This window comes from Dromiciops gliroides, chromosome 1 (assembly GCF_019393635.1).
Source record: "Dromiciops gliroides isolate mDroGli1 chromosome 1, mDroGli1.pri, whole genome shotgun sequence".
In the NCBI taxonomy this organism is placed as follows: Eukaryota; Metazoa; Chordata; class Mammalia; order Microbiotheria; family Microbiotheriidae; genus Dromiciops; species Dromiciops gliroides.
This window is the reverse complement of record NC_057861.1, coordinates 86,137,475-86,157,448: the sequence shown is the minus strand read 5'-3', so window position 1 is coordinate 86,157,448 and position 19,974 is coordinate 86,137,475. Positions and strand designations below refer to the sequence as shown.

The window sequence follows — 19,974 nt, the reverse complement described above, 5'->3', positions numbered from 1 at the left end:
GTGGACCTGAGTTCAAATTTGCCTCAGACACTTAACACTTACTAGCTGTCTGACCCTAGGCAAGTCACTTAACCCCAATTGCCTCACACACACACACACACACACACACACAAGAAGCTTACATTCTTCTAAGTGGGGAGGGAGCATTCAAAAAATTGTACATAAAAGATATATACCATGTAAATGGAAGTTAATCTCATAAGGGAGCTGGGGTGGGGGTGGGGGGCAGAAAAGGTTGGGGAAGAAAGACTAGGAAAGGTCTCCTACAGAAGGTGGGATTTGAGCTGAGTCTTAAAGGAAGCCAGGAGAAGGAGGTAAGGAGGGAGAACATTACAGGCACAAAAACAAAACAGGGAGGATGGAACGTCATGTTCAAGAAACAGGAAGAAGGCCAATGTGGCTGGATTGCAGGGTATTTGGAGGGAAGATTGAAAAGGTAGGAAGAGGCCAGGTTGTGATGTACTTTTAAAATGCCAGAGGATTCTGTTTTACCCTGGAGACAATAGGGAGTGACTGGGACTTTATTGCATAGGAGGGGTGACATATTCAGACCTGAATTTTTTGAAGAAAAATTACTTTGACAGTTGAGTGGGGAGTGGACTGGAGTTTGGAGACTTGGGCCAGGAGGCTTCTGCAATAGTTCAAGTGTGGGGTGATGAAGACCTATACCATGGTGGCATCTATGTGATCGGAGGGACAAATAAGAAAGATTTTGTAAAGGTAGGAATGACAGGACTTAGTGGGTATTGGGGTGAGATGCTGAGGATGACACTAGGTTGGATTCAGGTAAACGTTCTAGCCAAACAAGATCTTCTTGGTTCCTTGTCTAACAGACTCTCTCACAGCTTTGTGTCATACGTAAACTTGGTGAACATTTTCTTCAAGCCTTTTACATTTTAAACTGGGGGGCAGCTAGGTGGCGCAGTGGATAAAGCATCGGCCCTGGATTCAGGAGTACCTGAGTTCAAATCCAGCCTCGGACACTTGACACTTACTAGCTGTGTGACCCTGGGCAAGTCACTTAACCCCCATTGCCCTGCAAAAAATTAAAAAATTTTTTAAAATTTTAAACTGCACAAGGCCAAACAAACTTCCTTCTAAACTGACATGAAAGGCTTAGTTAGATTCCATCCACTCTGAATTCACATAACTATCTAATCCTTCCCTCGATTTCTCCCATCTACATGAACAATACAAGAAACTTTTGTGACATATAACCTATGTAAAATTGCTTATTGTTTTAGGGAAGGGGAAGGGAGAAAAATTTGGAACTCAAACTTTTTTAAATGAATGTTAAAAAATGTCTTTATGTGTAATTGGGAAAAAATACTATTCAAAATAAACTTGTGAGATGTTTTGCTAAAATCTAAGTTCTAGACATAGCATTCTCCTGATCTACCTACCAGTCTAGTAATCCTGTCAAAAAAAAAGGAAATGAGGTTGGTCTAGCATAACCTATTCTTGAAGCCGTGTGATCTTTTTGATTGCCACTTCCTTTTCTACTTCTATGTCAACCACTAGTTTCATAATACATTCTAAAATTTTGCCAGGAATAAGTTAATTTCATTGGCTTCTAGTTTTGCAGATTCTCTTCTCTGCTTTTTCTTTGTCCAACAGTTTTTAAAAGGTCACTATTGTACACAGTATCATCAACATTGTGTGTTGATCTACTGTGATGGACTATATTCTTCTCACCAATGCAATAGTACAGAAGAGTTCCAGGGAACTCATGATAGAAGAGGATCTCCAAATACAGGAAAAAAAAAAAAAAGAACTGTGGAGTATAGATGTGGAATGAACCATACTATTTCTTTTGTTTTTGGTGCTGTTGTTTTTCTATTTTGAGGTTTTTTATCATTGCTCTGATTTTTCTCTTATAACATGACTAATGCAGAAGTATGTTTAATATTATTATGTGTATATGTGTGTATATATATGTGTGTGTGTATATATATATATATATAAATAAAACCTATATCAGATTACCTGCTGTCTAGGGGAGGGGGGAGGAAAGGGAAGGAGGGAGAAAAATCTGAAATTGGAAAGCTTGTATAAACAAAAGTTGAGAACTGTCTTAACATGTAACAGGAAAAAAAATAAAATACTTTGTTAATAAAATGACCTAGTTAAGAAAAAAAAAAGATCACTGATGGGGGCAGCTAGGTGGCACAGTGGATTAAGTACCAGCCCAGGATTCAGGAGGACCTGAGTTCAAATGCAGCCTCAGATACTTGACACTTACTAGCTGTGTGACCCTGGGCAAGTCACTTAATCCTCATTGCCTCGAGAAAAAAAAAATCACTGATAGCAGTTCAATCAGACCTACTGACTCAGTATGCTAGGATATTGCTTGAACATAGTGATTTGGGCTCATTGATGGCAGCTAGGTGCTCTCTTGTTATATATCTCTACTTGCCTTGAGTTCAACTATTTAGTAATCATTTTTCTTTTTCCAGCTTTGGGAGGTAAAAAAGAGAGCCAAAATAATAAAGATCTTTGCCTTTTCTCATCATGTTTTGTTATCATCCCATCAACGTCAGAGATGTTCTATCCTTTCTTTGATCTTCTTAATTTCACCAATATTGCTTTTTTTTCTCCTTAATAGCTTCGGCTCATTCTGAGCTTTAGCATTCTTACAGAACCATGCCATGACTTAATGATTATACTCTATTACCCATACTTACCTCCACTACTTGTACATGTCTTTTAAAAATCTAAATTGGTTGATGAATTTACTATACATACACATAGTTCTTTTTAGACAACTCCCTCCTTATCCTTTTTTCATTTTCACCACAACTGTCTCCTTGTATCTTTGTAATGTCATTAGTGAAAATTTCTCATCACTCCCATGCTCACTTCCTCTGTAAATTTTTCAGCTGAGCTACTGCAATAATTTCAAATAGTTTGAGAAGAGGCTAATGGTTTCTGAATGCTGACGTCTTTGTCTGTGTCATCCCTCCCCCCCAATCTTTTATCCTTATTCTCCCACCTTCTGCAAGTGGGAGAAGTCTACAAGAAGACTTTCCTGTCCTCCTTAATCTTAGTGCTTTCTCTCCAATTCATCCTGTATATATCTTGTTTAGACATAGTTGTTTACATGTTGTCTCCTTCAGTAGACTGTGAGCTCCTCAAGAACTGAACCTGTAGTTGGTTTTTTTTGTTGTTTTGTGGAGGGGTTTTTGTCTTTGGGTTGTTTTGTTTTTGTTTTTGGCCTTTCTTTGTATCCATAGCATTTAGCAGAGTGACAGATACATAAAAAGTGATTAATAAATGTTTACTGACTTAATCTGACTCTCTTCAAAATCATTCATTATTTCTTTTTCCTTTGCCTATCCCCACCTATCTAAAGCTATAGAAGAAACCCAAATAAAGACCTATGCCTTTATAAATGGAATACTATCTTTTTGCCTTCAGCTAGGATCAGATGGCTTAGAATTAAAATGAATCTTAGAAGCCATCCCTTCCAACTTCCTCACTTGACAAAAGAGGAAGGAGTTTATGAGGTTAAATGACTTGTTTAAGGTCACACCTGTAACTGAACCCAAGATCTGAACCCAGGTCCTGACTACAAACCCAGTGCTCTTTCCACTCTAGGAATGTTATCTCTACCACTGCATCAGAAAGCTCTACTTCCTAATATTTAATACCAATTTTTCAATACTTCCCAAAACTCTTTATGGTTATTAAAGCTTAAGATTATACACTGATTACCTTTTTTTTTTGAAACACAACAGAATCACAAATAATCTGTTAAAAGAAAACCAGAGGGGCAGCTAGGTGGCGCAGTGGATAGAGCACCGGCCCTGGAGTCAGGAGTACCTGAGTTCAAATCCGACCTCAAACACTTAACACACACTTACTTACTAGCTGTGTGACCCTGGGCAAGTCACTTAACCTCAATTGCCTCACTAAAAAAAAAAAGAAAAGAAAAGAAAAGAAAAAAAAGAAAACCAGAGGGCAGCTAGATGGCGCAGTGGATAAAGCACCGGCCCTGGATTCAGGAGTACCTGAGTTCAAATCTGACCTCAGATGCTTGACACTTACTAGCTGTGTGACCCTGGGCAAGTCACTTAACCCTCATTGCCCCACCAAAAAAAAAAAGAAAAAGAAAAAAAGAAAGAAAACCAGAAGTTATTTGGGTGTGAATCCCCCCCAAAAAAACTTTTATCTACTATATTAAATCACTCCTAAGATATTCCAAACTAATCACCCAGCCTCTGCCTGAACCTCTCCTGTGAGCAGTAACTCATCTCTCAAAATCTCAATAGTCGGGGCAGCTAGGTAGCACAGTGGATAAAGCACCAGCCCTGGATTCAGGAGGACCTGAGTTCAAATCTGACCTCAGACACTTGACACTTACTAGCTGTGTGACCCTGGGCAAGTCACTTAACCCTCACTGCCCCGCCAAAAAATTAAAACTTTTTTTTTAAATCTCAATAGTCAAATGAGCTGTCAGAAGACTGCAGAGTTCCATCCCATAATGTCTGGAATCTGTGAAAGCATTCATGTTTCACATGTTATAGTGGAAAAAGCACTGGTCTCAGAGGCCTAAGAAGTGATCTCAGATATTGATTAAGTTAAATTTTTGATGCTCAGGTTTTTTGTCTGTTTTTGTTGTTGAGTTGTTTCACTAGTGTCTGACTTTTTGTGACACAATTTGGGGTTTTCTTGGCAGAAATACTGGAGTCGTTTGCCATTTTCTTCTCCAGGTCATTTTACAGTTGAGGAAACTGAGACAAATTGGGTTAAGTGACTTGCCCAGGGTCATACAACTAAGTGTCTGAGACCAGATTTGAACTCAAAAAGATGAGTCTCTTCCTGATTCCAAGCCCAGTGCTCTATCCATTGAGCTAGCTAGCTGCCCAAATCTGTACCATGATCTGTATTTGATCTGTACAGCCACCTTACCTACCTCACAAGGTCACTGCAATGCTTCACGGAGAGAATTCAAGTCCTTTGTAAATCAGAAAGCACCATACAAATACACTATGCTATTGTTGTTGTAGAGGGAAATGTTTTCTACATTTAAAAAATTTCAAAGTCCCAAAGAAGGTACCAAAACAAAGAAACAAACAAACCCAAACTGGCTGATGGTAACACTATAGCTTTTCTAACTATCTAGAAACAAAAAATGAGCGAATTGGTCCTAGCCAGCACAGTGACGTGAACAAGGCAGTTAGTCAACAAATGGTGAATTTGTTGAACTAGTTCCAACAGTTGGTTATCAGTGGTTGTAACTTGGTGTTATTCCAACATGGTGGCTATCCCAGTAACAAAAGTAAGTTAGAACCATGAATATGGTTAGATTGATACATTTATGTCAGCATTCATGTAATCTTTCATAGAATAAAGGTTAACAATTGACAAGACTCGCTTGCTTGATATTATTATGCCTCACACAAGCTTTATGCTTACACTAAGTACCTAAATGTTACTTCATATTGATGAGGCTAAAAAAAAAATAATCTCTTCCCACAACCATCAATATCTCTTAACTAAAATATATGGATTTATGATCTGTAGAAAGAATTCGCACAAAGAGAGCCAATCATCCCAGACCTGGCCAGAATAGCTTGACTCCAAGACTGCCTGATAGAATGCCAGGAAACAAAACTCTAAGCTTGTGGGGAGAGCAGCTAAATAGAAAAAGGAGGAGTAATCACGTTCATATTACAAACATTTTCCATTCAGCTACATCCATAACTCTTATGTTTTCATGCCTCCCCTCTCCTAGAAACACCAACCACACAAGTTCTGCTTTTGATAGTTCAAAGTCACACTCTTTAGTGTTGAATCTCTTTTCCTATTCTTGCCCTTCTTGTCACTCAGTCAACCTATTAAATTCAAAATGTGAAGCATAACCACTAACTGAACTGCTCTAAGTTGGTATGAAATATAATTATCTGTGAGTTCTCATCTTTCTTCTCAACAGGCCCTTACTAGAAAATGAATCATAAGTCTTCAGTTTTCATGTGAGTGCCTCTACCAGATGACCAAGTCATCTCTTCTTTCTTACCCAAATCTACTAACCTAACTGCTTATCACCACCACCACCACCCCAACACACAGAGGGAGAATGCTCACACTGAATGGATAAATAACAAGTGAGATTTATGTAGTACTTTCAAGGTATAAATTATCACCTTTGAGCCACCAAAGTGCAAAGTACCAAAGTATCATTCCCTCCCCCCCACCCCAACCCTCCCCCAGGCAACTTCCTCATTCCATTTTCAGTGACTGAATATTTCCTACCTTTCACCTGGGATATTCTTTTATCTACTTCCCACAAAGGCTCAACATTCAAAACCTTAACCCCAAACTACTTATTACAAAACAGTCCCCAATTCACCTTAATCAGGACTATTTAATTTGTACCCCCTTATATTAATTCTGATAGAATTGCATTTACATAGCATTTTAAAGTTTGAAAAGAACTTTACAAATTTTATCTTATTTCATTGTTATAACAACCCTGAGAGATAGGCACTATTATTATCTCCATTTTACAGATGAGGAAACTGAGACAGACCAATGTTAAGTGACTTGCCCAAATCTGTACAGATAGTAACAGGTAAAATTTGATCTCAGGTCTTCCTAATTTCTGTCCAAGGCTCTATCTATTGTACCAGTTTCCCCAACTAAATTAAGCTCCTTCAAGGTTAGCATCAAGTGTTCAATTTTTTAAAAATCTGCCTAAGACACTCAATTTAGTGCTTAGTAAATAGTGCATGCTCAATTTAAAAATTGAGCAAAACCATAATATTTGACAAAATTGTTCAAATTTAAAACTGCTATGACAGAAACTTAATATTCTTTATACTCAGATGCATAAAGGAAAAATAAAAATCAATACACATTTAAGTGCTTATTATGTGCCAAGTACTGTGCTAAGAGCTAGGTATACAAATAGCAAAACCAAAAACAAATAAAACCCAATCCCTGCCTTCAAAAAGCTTATGTGAGGGAAAGAGACAAAAAGTACATTAATGAGTGCACACACACACACAGAGTAAATAGGTAACCTTCAAGGGGAAAGCACTAGCAAACTGTGGGACCAATCCCACAGGACCCTTGGGCTGAAACTTGAAGTCAGAGATTCAAAGAAGCAGAAGTGAGGAGCGAAGGACATTCAGAGTATAAGGGGGCATTTAATGCAAAGGTATGGAGAATGGAGATGAAGATTCTTTGGTGAGGAAAAAATAGCAAGTAGACAATTATGGCTAGACCACAACATTGAAGGGAGTAATATATAAAAAGAATGGAAAGATAGGATGAGGCCAGGTTATGAAGAGTTTATCGTGCTAGGAAGAAGGGATAAAAACATAAAAATTAAACATACCCTGCCCTCAAAAAACCTATATTCTATCAGAGAGGCAACAAGTACATAAGAATACACAAAACAAATAGAAAGTAATGGAAGGCTTAGTGCCCTGTGGAAAAAAAAAAAGACAAATATGGTAGAGACACTTCACTGTGAATGGCAATCAAGGAAAGCTATCTAACCAGAATCTAAAATAGTAGAAGAGACCATTAAAATGAAATCTTATTTGATCCTCAAAAGTCTACACTTTACAGGTAAGGAAACTGAGCCTCAGAACTGGTAAGCTACCTGCCCAGGGTGAGAGTTAATACAAAAGTGGGAAGCTAGGTGGTGCAATGGATAAAGCACCAGCCCTGGATTCAGGAGGACCTGAGTTCAAATCCAACCTCAGACACTTGACACTTACTACCTGTGTGACCCTGGGCAAGTCACTTAACCTTCATTGACCTACAAAAGAACAAAAAAGAAATATAAATGGAAAATTAGTACAAAGGGATTTAACCTCCTCATTTTGCAGAGGAGGGTTAGAAGTGAAAAATAGCTAGGTATTACAGTAAAGACAAAAAAAATCTGAATTCTAAATTCTAGTCCCTACTCTATTAATTAGCTATGTGACTTAGGACAAGTCATCCCCATTCTCTGCATCTGTTTCTTCATTTATAAATTGAAGAGGTTGGATGAAATATTTCTTCAAGTCCCTTTCAACTCTAACATTCTGACTTGGTGATTTGCCCATAGTCACACAAATCATTCAATAGCAAAGCAAGGAAACATACATTTATTATGTGCCTAATAGCTTTAAAAATACATTATTTAATTCTCACAACAACCCTGAGGGATAGGTGCTATTCTTACCCACATTTTGCAGTTAAGGAAACTAAGGCAGACCAATAGTAAGTGACCTGCCTAGAGTTACAAAGCTAGTAAGTGTCTGAAGCTAAATTTGAATTCAGGTTTCCCTGGATCCAGGCCTGGCACTCTATCCACTCAATGTACCAAAGTCAACTCTAGTGCTTTTTCTTCTTCTTCTCCATCCCCCCCCCCCCCCCCCGCCCCTCCATGAAAGTTAAGTGCCCAGGGTCACACAGCTAGTAAGTGTCAAGTGTCTGAGGCCAGATTTGAACTCAGGTCCTCTTGAATCCAGGGCTGGTGCTTTTTCCACTGTGCCACATAGCTGCCCCCTCTAGTGCTTTTTCATACCATACTTCATCAACTGTGAAAAAGCTGAGAGCAATTTAATTGAAGTCAACCAACATTTACAAATGTGCAAAAAAAAAAAAAAAAGCAAGAACAGTGAAGCTCTAAATCAATCAATCAATAAATACTTAATAACCAGCTACTATATGCCAGGCAATGTGCTAAGCACTAGAGATGCAAAAAGAGGCAAAAGACAACGCCTACTCTCTAGGAGCTTAGGGAGACAACATGCAAATTTCTATGAAGCAAGCTATATACAGAATAAGTAGGAAATAATTAACAGAGGGAAGGCATTAGAATTAAGAGGGGTTGAGGAAGACTTCTTGTAGAAGGCAGGATTTTAGTTAGGACTTAAAGGAAGCCAGGGAAGTCAGTAGCTGGAGAAGAGGGAGAGTGTTCCAGATATCGGGGACAAGCAGAGAAAATGCCCCGAACCAGTGATAGAATGTTCATGGAACAGCCATGATGCCACTGTTAGCAGATCCAAGAGTACACATTGGTGAGTAAGGTATAAGAAGACTGGAAAGGAGCGGGGGCTGGGGGGGGGGGCCGGCTTTGAAAGCCAAACAGCTCCTATAGGCATTAGGGATCCACTGGAGTTTATTGGGTAAGAGTGTAACATGGTTAGACCTGCATTTTAGGAAAACCACTTAAGTGACTGAATGGAAAATAGACTGGAAAAATACTTGAGGCAGGCCAACCTACCAGTAAGCTATTGCTATAATCCAGGCATGAGGTGACAAGGACCTATACTAGTGTGGTAGCAGGCAACAGCTTGGATATGGAGGGTGAAAGATGGGAATTCCAGAATGATGGCTGGGTTTCAAGGAGGAACCAGGAAGATGGTATTTCCCTCTACAGTAATAGGGAAGGTAGGAGGGGAGAGAGTTTGAAGAGAAAGATAATTAGTTCTGTTTTGGAAATACAGAGTTTACAGGACATACAGGTTGTTATATCTGAAAGGCAAAGTTGGAGGTCAGCTGAGAGATTGGGGCAGGAAAGGTAAATTTGAGAATCATCGGCATAGAGATGAAAATTAAATCCATGGGATCTGATGAGATCACCAAGTGAAGTAGAATAGAGAGAGAAGATGAGAGGGCAGAAGATAGACCCCAAGATTACAATCTATGTCTCAAGTTCTATTACATGTATACTCCAACTCACAAAAGCCTACACTAAGGAAACTAGAAAGAATATTTTAACTATCTTGATAATAATGAATGCCAGCATTTATGAAATTGATGGATTTTTCAGAGATATTCTAAAGGAGAAAAGATTTGCAAATATTGACCACCAGTCAATTTCATTCATCAAAAGAGGTATTGTGGAGAAGTAGATAAAGAAAGGATCTTACAGCCAGGAAAACTTGGGTTCAAGTGCCACCTTGGGGTGATGCATACTGGCTGTGTAACCCAGGGAACTCTCCAAGACTATGACAATTTGCAGAGAAAGTGATGGCCTGCATGGGTAAAGGGAGTTTCCTCAGCACAGCGTTCCCTATATAATATTATCACAGGACCATTCCAAATCCTTAACACCTGGGTTAAAAGGAAATCAAGCAAAGAAAAAGAAAAGAAAAGAAAGAAACCAAGCAGATCTTTTTAAAAAGTACAACCTTTATACTTATTCATTCAATGCATTTATTGCATCTACTATGTGGGACAGTGACATAAATTATTTGAGTCCCTGGCTTTAAGGAGCTTACAATCAAGTATAGAGGCAGTTGATTGACAGGAGATATAAAGCAGACCTTAAAGTTAAAAAGACCTGGGTTCAATCCTACCTTGGACATATACTGGATGTGTGTCCCTAAGCATGTCACTTAACCAACCTGCACTGGTAGATGGAGTTTCTTTACTAAGAAGTTACCTTGTACCAAGGAAATCAGAGATCCAGACCCCATTCCTAACAAAGCCATAGGAACTAGTGTGAGGGAATTCAATGAAGAGACCTCATCATTGGGAAATTTTATCATCCTGCAAGTTGAATAAGCCTTGGTACTCATACCCTCTCCCTCATTAAGAGGCAGGTAGGTAGGTGGGTGGTACAGTGGATAGAATGCTGGGCCTGGAGTCAGGAAAACATGAGTTCAAATTCACCCTCACATGCCTGCTAGCTGTGTGACCCTGGTGCAAGTCACTTAACCTCTGTCTGTTTCCTCAACTGTAGGATGAGGATATTAAAAGCACCTAGCTCACAGTTATTATGAGATCAAATGAGATATCCGTAAAGCACTCAGCACAGTCTCTGGCACTTAGTTGGCTCTATATAAATACTTAATCCCTTCCCCTATGAGCTCCAAAACCTCATTTTAAGGAGGAGGCCAAGGCCAGCCATCTCTTTATTTCCTAGACAGCTGCACTCCCAATTTTCAGCTTCCTTTTAGATGCTGTCGACTCCCTATTAGATGGTAAAGCTCCTTGAGGACAGGCACTGTCTTTTTTTTCTGTATCTGTACCCATAGCACTTAGCACACTGCCTGGCACACAGTAGACTCTTATTAAATGTTCATTGCAAAACCAATGCAATCAAAATTATAAGGAAAACAGAAAATTGGAAAGAATTTTTGCAACAAGTATCTGATAAAGGCCTCGTTTCTCAAATATATAGAGAACTGAGTCAAATCTATAAGAATACAAGTCATTCCCCAATTGATAAATGGTCAAAGGATATGAACCGGCAGTTTTCAGACAAAGAAATCAAAGCTATCATCATATGAAAAAACGCTCTAAATTACTATTGAGCAGAGAAATGCAAATTAAGACAACTCTGAAGTACCATGTCACACCTATCAGAGTAGCTAATGTAACAAAAAAGGAAAATGTTGGATGTTGGAGGGGATGTGGGAAAACTGAGACTCTATTCCACTGTTGGTGGAGTTGTGAATGGATTTCATCAATATGACTATAGAACTGTGTATACCCTTTGATCCAGCAATACCACTGTTGGTTTATAACCCAAAGACATCCCAAAAAAGAGAAAAAGATCTATCTGTACAAAAATATTTACAGCAGCTCTTTTTGTAGTGACTAAGAATCAGAAATCAAAGGAATGCCCATCAGTTGGAGAATGGCTAAACAAGCTGTGGTATATGATAGTGACAGAATATTATTGTGCTATAAGAAATGACAAGCAGGATGATTTCAGAAAGACCTGAAAAGACTTATATGAACTGATATGTAGTGAAGTGAGCAGAACCAGGAGAACATTATGCACAGTGGCAGCAATATTGTTTGATGAAGAACTATGGATGACAACTATTCTCAGCAATGTGATAATCAAAGACAATCCCAAAGGACTAATGATAAAGCATACTATTGCCTCCAAAGAAAGAACTGCTAGAGATTGAACACAGACTGAAGCATGCTATTTTTAGCTTTCTTTCTTTTTCTTTTATTCAAATTTTCTTATACAAAATTACTAATATGGCAATGTTATACATAATTGTACATGTATAACCTATATCTGATTGCTTACCACGTGGGGGGGGGAGGGAAGGAAGGAGGGATAGAATTTGGAACTTAAAACTAAATAAAAATGATTATTTTTTTAAAATGTGCATTGCCTGTCTGCTACTTCCTTCAAAAAGAAACCTTTCCTGACCCCCAAGTGGCTCCCCTGCCCAGATTACTTAGAATTTATTTAACCTATATATTCTGTACTTTTTTTTAACATATTATTTGAAGAAATTGAAAGTCAATTCCTAGAGGACAAACACTTCCTCTTTTTTTGCCTTAGCATTACCAGGTCTAGCACAGTGCCAGGCACACAGTAGGTGTTTACAGACTGAAGGGGGGGGGAGTACTCATAAGTCTTTAAACCTTAGAGCAAACAACTGGAAAAGCTTTTAAAATGCACTAACTTGTAACTTCCTGTAGAAAGTTCTTAGAGGGCAGAGATTTAATCTTTTTTTTCTTTGTTATTCAAGCACCTAATATTATACATTATACAAAGTAGGCATTTATTGTTTTGCAAACTGAATGAAAACAAGTTTAGTTACTTCATAACAAAAACCTTAGGTCTGGGAAAAGAATAGTGGATGAAGATGAAGTAGAGGAGGAAAGTACTTAATGAATTAAAGAAGTCTGAAAAATCACCATGAAAAGATATGAAGGCTGTTTTGGTGAAACAGACAATTGAGTAAAATACCTAAACATATAATAGAAAAACCTAAATCAATTCTTTACATTTGAATAGTCAGTTTTCCAAAAAATCACAAGGCTTATAAGTATTAAAAATCTCCATTCTTCAATCAAACTTATCTTGTAAATCTAGCATTTTATAGTTGATAAGAATGTTAAATAAAAGTGGTACTCTCCAGAATTAGAAAATTGAAGCAAGTAAGATGTGAGGTCAAATTCAGCCTCAGATAACAGTTGAATGACCTTGGGCAAGTCCCTTAATCTATTTGCCTCAATTTCCTTAACTGAAAATGTGGGTGGTAATAATAGCATATACTTCACAGGGTTGTTCTAAGGATCAAATTAAATACTATTTGTAAAGCACTTAGCATAGTGCCTGGCACAGAGTATGTGCTACATAATACTAGCTCTTCTTATACCAAAAAAAAAAAAAAAAATCACACAAAAATTACCAGTTACTATCCTGCCACCCAAAAATCTACATCAAAAATTTTAAAAACTATCATGATAAGCAATGACAATGAGATTATTATAATATTTGTAAGCTTTACAATATGTTTAGTGCAGTGCCTGCCACCTAGTAGGTGATAGATAAAATGTTCGTTCCCTTCCTCTTCCGTATTTTAACTGAGAAGCAAAGAAAAATGAAATCAAATGAAATGAAAACAAAGAAGTTTCAGAATGAATACTACTTCCAGCACAAATTAAAGCATAAAAACAGAAAAAAATATAAGATCTGAAGCAAAGCATGTAAATAATATTATATTAGAAGCATTCACAACATTAACTTCTCAAAAATAAAATTTCATCAAGTTGACACAATGGATTACAATGTACTTTAACCCAGCTATCAGCAATACAATAAATGAAAGTTGGCACCCTCTATTTACTTCATGCCATACAACCAGTAACCAGAAAGAAAAATCTGCTTTGTACAACTGAAAACTTCTTAGTATACCAAGAAACAGAAAAACCATTCTCTTTGAATTTGCATCTCAACACTTTCTCCCCAAATTTACATCTGGACCAAAGAGGCAAAATAATTATGAGCCAAAAGAAAAGTTTACAATGGCAACTGAAACTACATGTGTTTTCTCAGACTAGTTTCACTGTAACATGAGGTAAGATACAATTTCACAATGGAAATCTGTAACACTAAAGATCCATTCCTGCTTTTATAGACACCAACTTAAAGAAATGGATATTGTACAGAATGTGTCCCAAAGGAAGGTTTTAAATCACACTACCATGCCCATGATGTTTCTGTATTTCTCAAAAACAAAAAATATAATCCTGTTTAGATTGCTTCCAAGTGTGGCAAATGTCATAAGTGATTATTTGTAGCAAAAATGCAATAATTAGTCATGCAATATTTACTGTGAGTGTAATAAAACTTCTATCAGACTTGGCTGATTTATAAGAATGAAAAAAATGATTATTTTAAGTAAAAATTTAAAATAAATTATTCTTCCATAAAGTTTTCTTGTTCTACATTTTGTCTTTGATGACGGCAAGGAAATTCCCCTTTTTTTTCCTTCAGAACTAAGCAAGAGAGAATACCAAGTGGACTTCACCTTCAGTGTCCAGCAATTGATTTTTATATTCTACAGGACTTCACTGTGATGTAATGAAGGGGAACCTCTTGAATGTTTTTTTCATTAACTCCTAGTTTTATAATTGAATATTTATAATAGTACTAGAACTACTCTACCCATGTTAGCAAAGCTCTTGTTTTCAATATCCTCCAGTCTTAGCCTTGCTTAGCAGAGGTACTTGCCTAGAGTTTTTTGAATTAACTCTATAGTCTACATGGAAGAAATAAAACTAAATTTTAAATTATTCCATAATTCAAACTTTTAAGTTACATCATCTTTTCATAATTCTAATTTGTAAGTTTAGTTTATTATGAATAAAACCGTAAAAAAACCCACCACCTACCTTACTTTAATTAAAAGCATATACCTTAAATAATTTGAATTACAGCTATCTGATTAGGAATGCATATATGCAGGCTGAATTCTATGAGTTTCTGCCCAAAACTATTATTGACCAAGACAGCATCATATAGCACTTTTAATTTTTTCCCTCGACAAAGAGTGAATTTTACCATTTCATACAACATTACAATCACTTGTAAATCAATGTTATGGGTTGTCTCAAGACTATCTCTGGCGAACTGCAGTGTTTAAAATCTTAGTATTTTATATTCTAAGAGCTTTCAACTTTTTAAGTATGGAATATGACTAATTCATGTTATCTAATGTATTTTTTTTAAATCCTAGTGTATTAAAACCAAGATAATCATTATTCCGTCAATAATTAATTACTAAGCACCAGAGAGTTTTTTTTCCCCTAAAGTTTAGTACGGGACCTTAAGAAGCAGGTTAGACACAAAAATTCAACATTTACATATAACAAATGTAAAGATAACAATATGTAAAAGTATGTCGTACTACTACCGTTGAGGTGGGGCTCTGAAGGTGGAAGAAGCATGTTTTGGCAAAGATGATAAACAACCAGAGAGAAAGGCTTTCTTTAAGATGGAAGGCCAAAACGTAGCAAGAAAGTCTACCTGTAGTATATAGTATATAGGGTGTTAGATGGGTGTAATGAAACACGAAGTACATTTAAGGTGGTAGCAGATCAGTGGAAGGCTTAGGACCAATCCCAGATCTGTTTGTTATAAAGAGAAGCATCCAACAACTCTGAGAAGACAAAAGTGGACATGCCTGGTGCATCCACTTGGCAGAACTGTGCATTAAGACATTTAAAAGGAGAGGCTGAAGGCAAGGAAAATATTAATATCTTGACAATCACCTTGCCAAGTTGCTAATCAAATCAAGAGTTTTAATCCCCCCTCCCCCATTCCTACTCCCTTTTAAAGCTGCCTGTGATGGCTTCAAGCTTCTGAGAACTTGTCTACAAAATAAAAGGGACTAACTAGGAAAAGGAGGCGCTAAAGGAAAACATCAGGCCTTGTAAGTTTCATCAAGTAATTTATAAAAGGAAAAGCAACAAATTAATGGAAGAATGCAAGATAACTTAGAACTATGATGACATATAAAACACAGACAAATGTTTTAAGGGTTTCAAATCCCTTTTGGGAGAAAGTTTTAATATTCAGCAACAGGAATTGGCCACAATTCAGCCCTTCCAGACCTGCCTCACAGGGGAAGCTGAAAAGCGCTTTCAAAAAAAGAAAAAAAAAGACATGAAACTGAGTTTACTCAAGAGGGTTTAGGACAAGATCACGATTCACAATCAATACGTTCTCTCTCCTTCGAGCAGGGCATTGGGGATCTAGCACTATGCCCCCCACCATCACCACCCCAAACAGGAACTTGAACCAACATCGTAATGAGGCGACGGGAAGGAAACCCTGAGTAAAGCTAGAGAAGGAATTTCCACCCTCCCACTCTTTCCCTCCCCCGATCCCCAGCCAGCCAAAAGCCCCCAGATACGTAGCCCACGGATATAATCTGGCCCATGGCGGGAGACCGGGGAAGTTCGGGCATCTGGAAGGAGAGAGGATATATCAAGCGTTTGTTTTGAGGGGAAACCAGAGTAGGAAGCAGCTCCCCCCAAGTCTAGCTCCAGCCCCTCAGGCTCCTCGTGGGGCCTAGGCGCGGTCCCAGAAGCCGCGGGGGCTGCAAACCCCCTACGGCCAGACGTCTGGCGAGGAAAGCGGGAGGGCGGGCGGTGGTGTGCACGGTCTTCACTGTGGGGCGGGGAGAAACTAGGTCCCCTCCTCGAGTAAGAGGAAGGAATATTTCGGGTTTGTCTTTGTATGCCTGGAGCCTGACACATAGAAAGCGCTTAATAAATGCTGGCTCGATTTGTTGTAGTTTTCTCCCCTGCTACTGAGCACTTTAAAAAGGAGGGAGTCCAGACAACTCGGGAGGGGAGGAGGAGACGGCCTAGTGGAGGGAGGTGTATGAGTGACTAGTTTAAGTGGCGGCGGCGGCGGCGGCGACCTGGGGACTGGAAAAGGGATGTGGGACTCAACGTCGCGGCCGCCGCTTCCAGCCGCCTCCCCCCCCCCGGACCCCCCAGGTAGGAAAACGACCCTCAGCCGAGGACCCAACAGAACTAGGGATGGCCCGAAGCACCCTCGGGACTGGCGCGAGGAGCAGAGACCCGGGCCTGGGGCATGCGAGGAGGAAAGTCGGGGGTGCGCTTGGTTCCCGGGGTGTGTGTGAGTGCGCGCGCCCCACACTCAGCCCCAGCAACAGCAGCCGCCCAGCGCCTCCCGCTCCGTGTGTGTGTGTGTGTGTGTGTGTGTGTGTGTGTGTGTGTGTGTGTGTGTGTGTGTGTCTAAGTGCGCGCTCCCCGCTCTCAGCCCCCAGCAACAACCACCACAGCCGCCGCCTCCGAGCGCCTCGCACCCCCCGCTTAGCTCCCGGGGTGTGCGCGAGCGAGGGAAGGATTGAGGAGCGCGCGCTGAGACTCAGCCCCTGCCCCAGTCGCCCCGCCAGCGCCTCAAGCCCCCAGATTCTCCCCTGAGAGAGGTGTGTGTGTGTGTGTGTGAGTGTGTGAGTGTGTGTGTGTGTGTGTGAGAGAGAGAGAGAGAGAGAGAGAGAGAGAGAGAGAGAGAGAGAGAGAGTGAGTGCACGCGTCCCATTCTCAGCCCCCAAGCCTTAGCCGCCAACACCTCCACACGTTTCAAAAGGGGATGAGAAAAGAGAGAAAAGCCAGCCCTCCCTCCGTCTCCAGACGGCCTTCTCCTTGCCCCCACACCCCCCCCCCAAACCGGTAACCACGCTAAGATGCTGAGTAAAAAGCCCGAGTACTCACCGGGTCCTGCTCCCGAATACATGTCTGTCCCTGGACAGGGGGGCTCCCGGGAGCCAAGGAGTGAGAATCGGGCCCCCCCAACGCAGCAGCCGCGAGCGCGGTCCGACCCTGCGCCTTCAGGCGGGCGCCTCACCAAACAGGTTTACGCGACACTGTGCCGGCAGAGGAGTGGAGGGGAAGGGAAGGAAGGAAGGAGGGAGGGAAGGAAGGGGGGAGAGAGAGGGAGGGAAGGGAAGAGGGAAGGAAGGAGGGAGGGAGGGCCGGCCAGCCGCCGGGAGCCGGGGGGCCGTTGTAGTGCAGAAGAGGGGAAAAAAGAGGAGGGGGGGGGGGGGAAGGAAAGCTACTTGCGACCGAGAAGGGAGGGGGGAAACCCAGCCCTGACTAAATGAGCATGCCCAGTTGTGACGGCTGACGAGAAAGGGGAGCTTGCAACGTGCAGTGCGGGCTGTACTGTACAGACCGCCGGGTTTTCACGGAGGCCATACGGGGGTGGAGACGGCGGGAGGCGGAGGGGGGGACGCGGGGGGGGGGGTTGCGGGGCGGGGGGGAGTGGGGCCAGGGTGGGGGAAGGAGGGAGGAGGGGCTGGGGTAGTGACGAGAGTATTAGGCGGGGCCCGGCGTCAGGTTCAACGCTGGGTCTAGGCTGAGAGGCGGGGGAGCCCAGAGCCCAAAGCAGCTGGGGCGGGGGGGGGGGGGGGGGGGGGGGGCGTCCGGCCGGCGGGCTGTGTGCGGGAGAGAAAGGGCAGAGGGAAAAAGGATCTCTACAGCCAGCAGATGTTTAAACTTAGCCACCCCGTGTAGAAGCTCAGGTTTACGTTAGCGCGCAGAGAGATCTGACAAATGTTAGTTGACAGGCTTAGATATTTTTTTTCTTTTTTGGCGGGGAAGATTGGTTGGGGGGCGGGGAAATACTTCGGAGGGTTATGAGGTAGGAGGGTGAAAGGGTAACCTCTTTTCCCGTGTCCTTGAAAGAGAGAGAGGGAAAGGCTTAGAAAGATACGGGGTTGGGCTGATCCGTAGAGCAAAGAAAATTGGGGTCTTCCTGCAAAGAGAATTGGGGTCTTCCTGCAACCTGTAGAGCCTCTCTCATGGAGGCTACATTTCTGTCAGGATCCTTTTCCCTCTATTCCTGCTCCGGTCTAATGTAACCCTGGAGGGCTAGGGTAGTGATTGGGGAAGTGGGTTATCAGGAAATAGACAACGACAGCTCCGGGGCAACATAGGCAAGCCAACTACCTGAGGACTCTGGATACTCTTGTATTATTTAAAATCATGAATACAGGCAACGCTAAAACTCACAGTAAACATATACAGTCCTCTCTATAACTTCCTGTTCATCATTCAGACTTGGAAAATGCACTAAATTGATTGATGTCAGAAAGCTCTATAACTGTCTTGTATTTGAACTTATACATACACCCTGCTCAACCAAACACATGACCAATACGCCACCTCCTGGCCCAGCCCAAATCCACTCTACAAGACCCAGAAGCTAAAATTAGCACCTAGAAGCTCAGAAGCAGAGTCCAAGCCAGATCTGCAGTGGCTTATGTAGGCCTAACTGATAAGGATCTCCCAGAGGACCAACCTCAGATGACTGACTTTTAAGATCTTAACCCTGTTGCAAAGGCCCAAAAAAACCCATTTTCTTGTTTAAAAAAAGGAAAAAAAAACCCTCCAATCTGATGGATGTGAAGTAGAACTTCAGTTTTATTATACATTTCTCTAATTATTGGTGATTTAGAGCATTTTTTTACATAGCTGTTGATTACTTGGATTTCTTCTCTTAAGAACTATCTGTTCATATCCTTTGAAGTTTCAATGAAATGACCAGCAATGATTCCAGAGTACCAATGATGAAGAATGTTACTCACCTCTTGACCGGTGATGGACTCAAGATGCAAAATGAGACATACATTTTAGGATATGGCTAATATAAAGGTTTGTTTTGCTTAACTACACATGTTTGGTACAAGGGTTTTGTTTTTCTCTTTTTTTAGTTGGAGTTTGAAATATGGAAAAAAGAAGAATCCTTGTTAATTGAAAAAGATTTTATTTTTAAAAATAGCCTCTCTCAGGGGGCAGCTAGGTGGCACAGTGGATAGAACACCAGCCCTGGAGTCTGGAGTACCTGAGTTCAAATGTGGCCTCAGACACTTAACACTTACTAGCTGTGTGACCCTGGGCAAGTCACTTAACCCCAATTGCCACACTAAAAAACAAAACAAAACAAAACAGAAAAAAAAATAGCCTCTCTCTACTTAGTCTCTCTTTCCTCAAATCTATCCTACACATCATCTAAGTTTTCCATATTACTTTTCATGCCATTCTGCAACCCACAACCTACTCCTTTAAGAATGGTTTCTTAGGGGCAGCTAGATGGTGCTGTGGAAAGAGCGGTAGCCCTGGAGTCAGGAGGACCTGAGTTCAAATCTGGCCTCAGACACTTAACACTTACTAGCTGTTTGACCCTAGGCAAGTCACTTAACCCCAATTGCCTCACCAAAAATAAATATT

General features: G+C 40.6%; 1 protein-coding gene across 1 annotated transcript in view; it reads right to left on the bottom strand.

Moving 5' to 3' along the window:
* AGO2 (argonaute RISC catalytic component 2) overlaps window positions 1-17,734 on the bottom strand; it is a 165,807-nt gene extending 148,073 nt beyond the window's left edge. Inside the window, 1 exon segment of the mRNA XM_044003209.1 lies at window positions 17,458-17,734. Within this exon segment, the coding sequence (XP_043859144.1) occupies window positions 17,458-17,479 (22 nt within the window). The 5' untranslated portion in view covers window positions 17,480-17,734.
* Window positions 17,735-19,974: the final 2,240 nt, after the last annotated feature.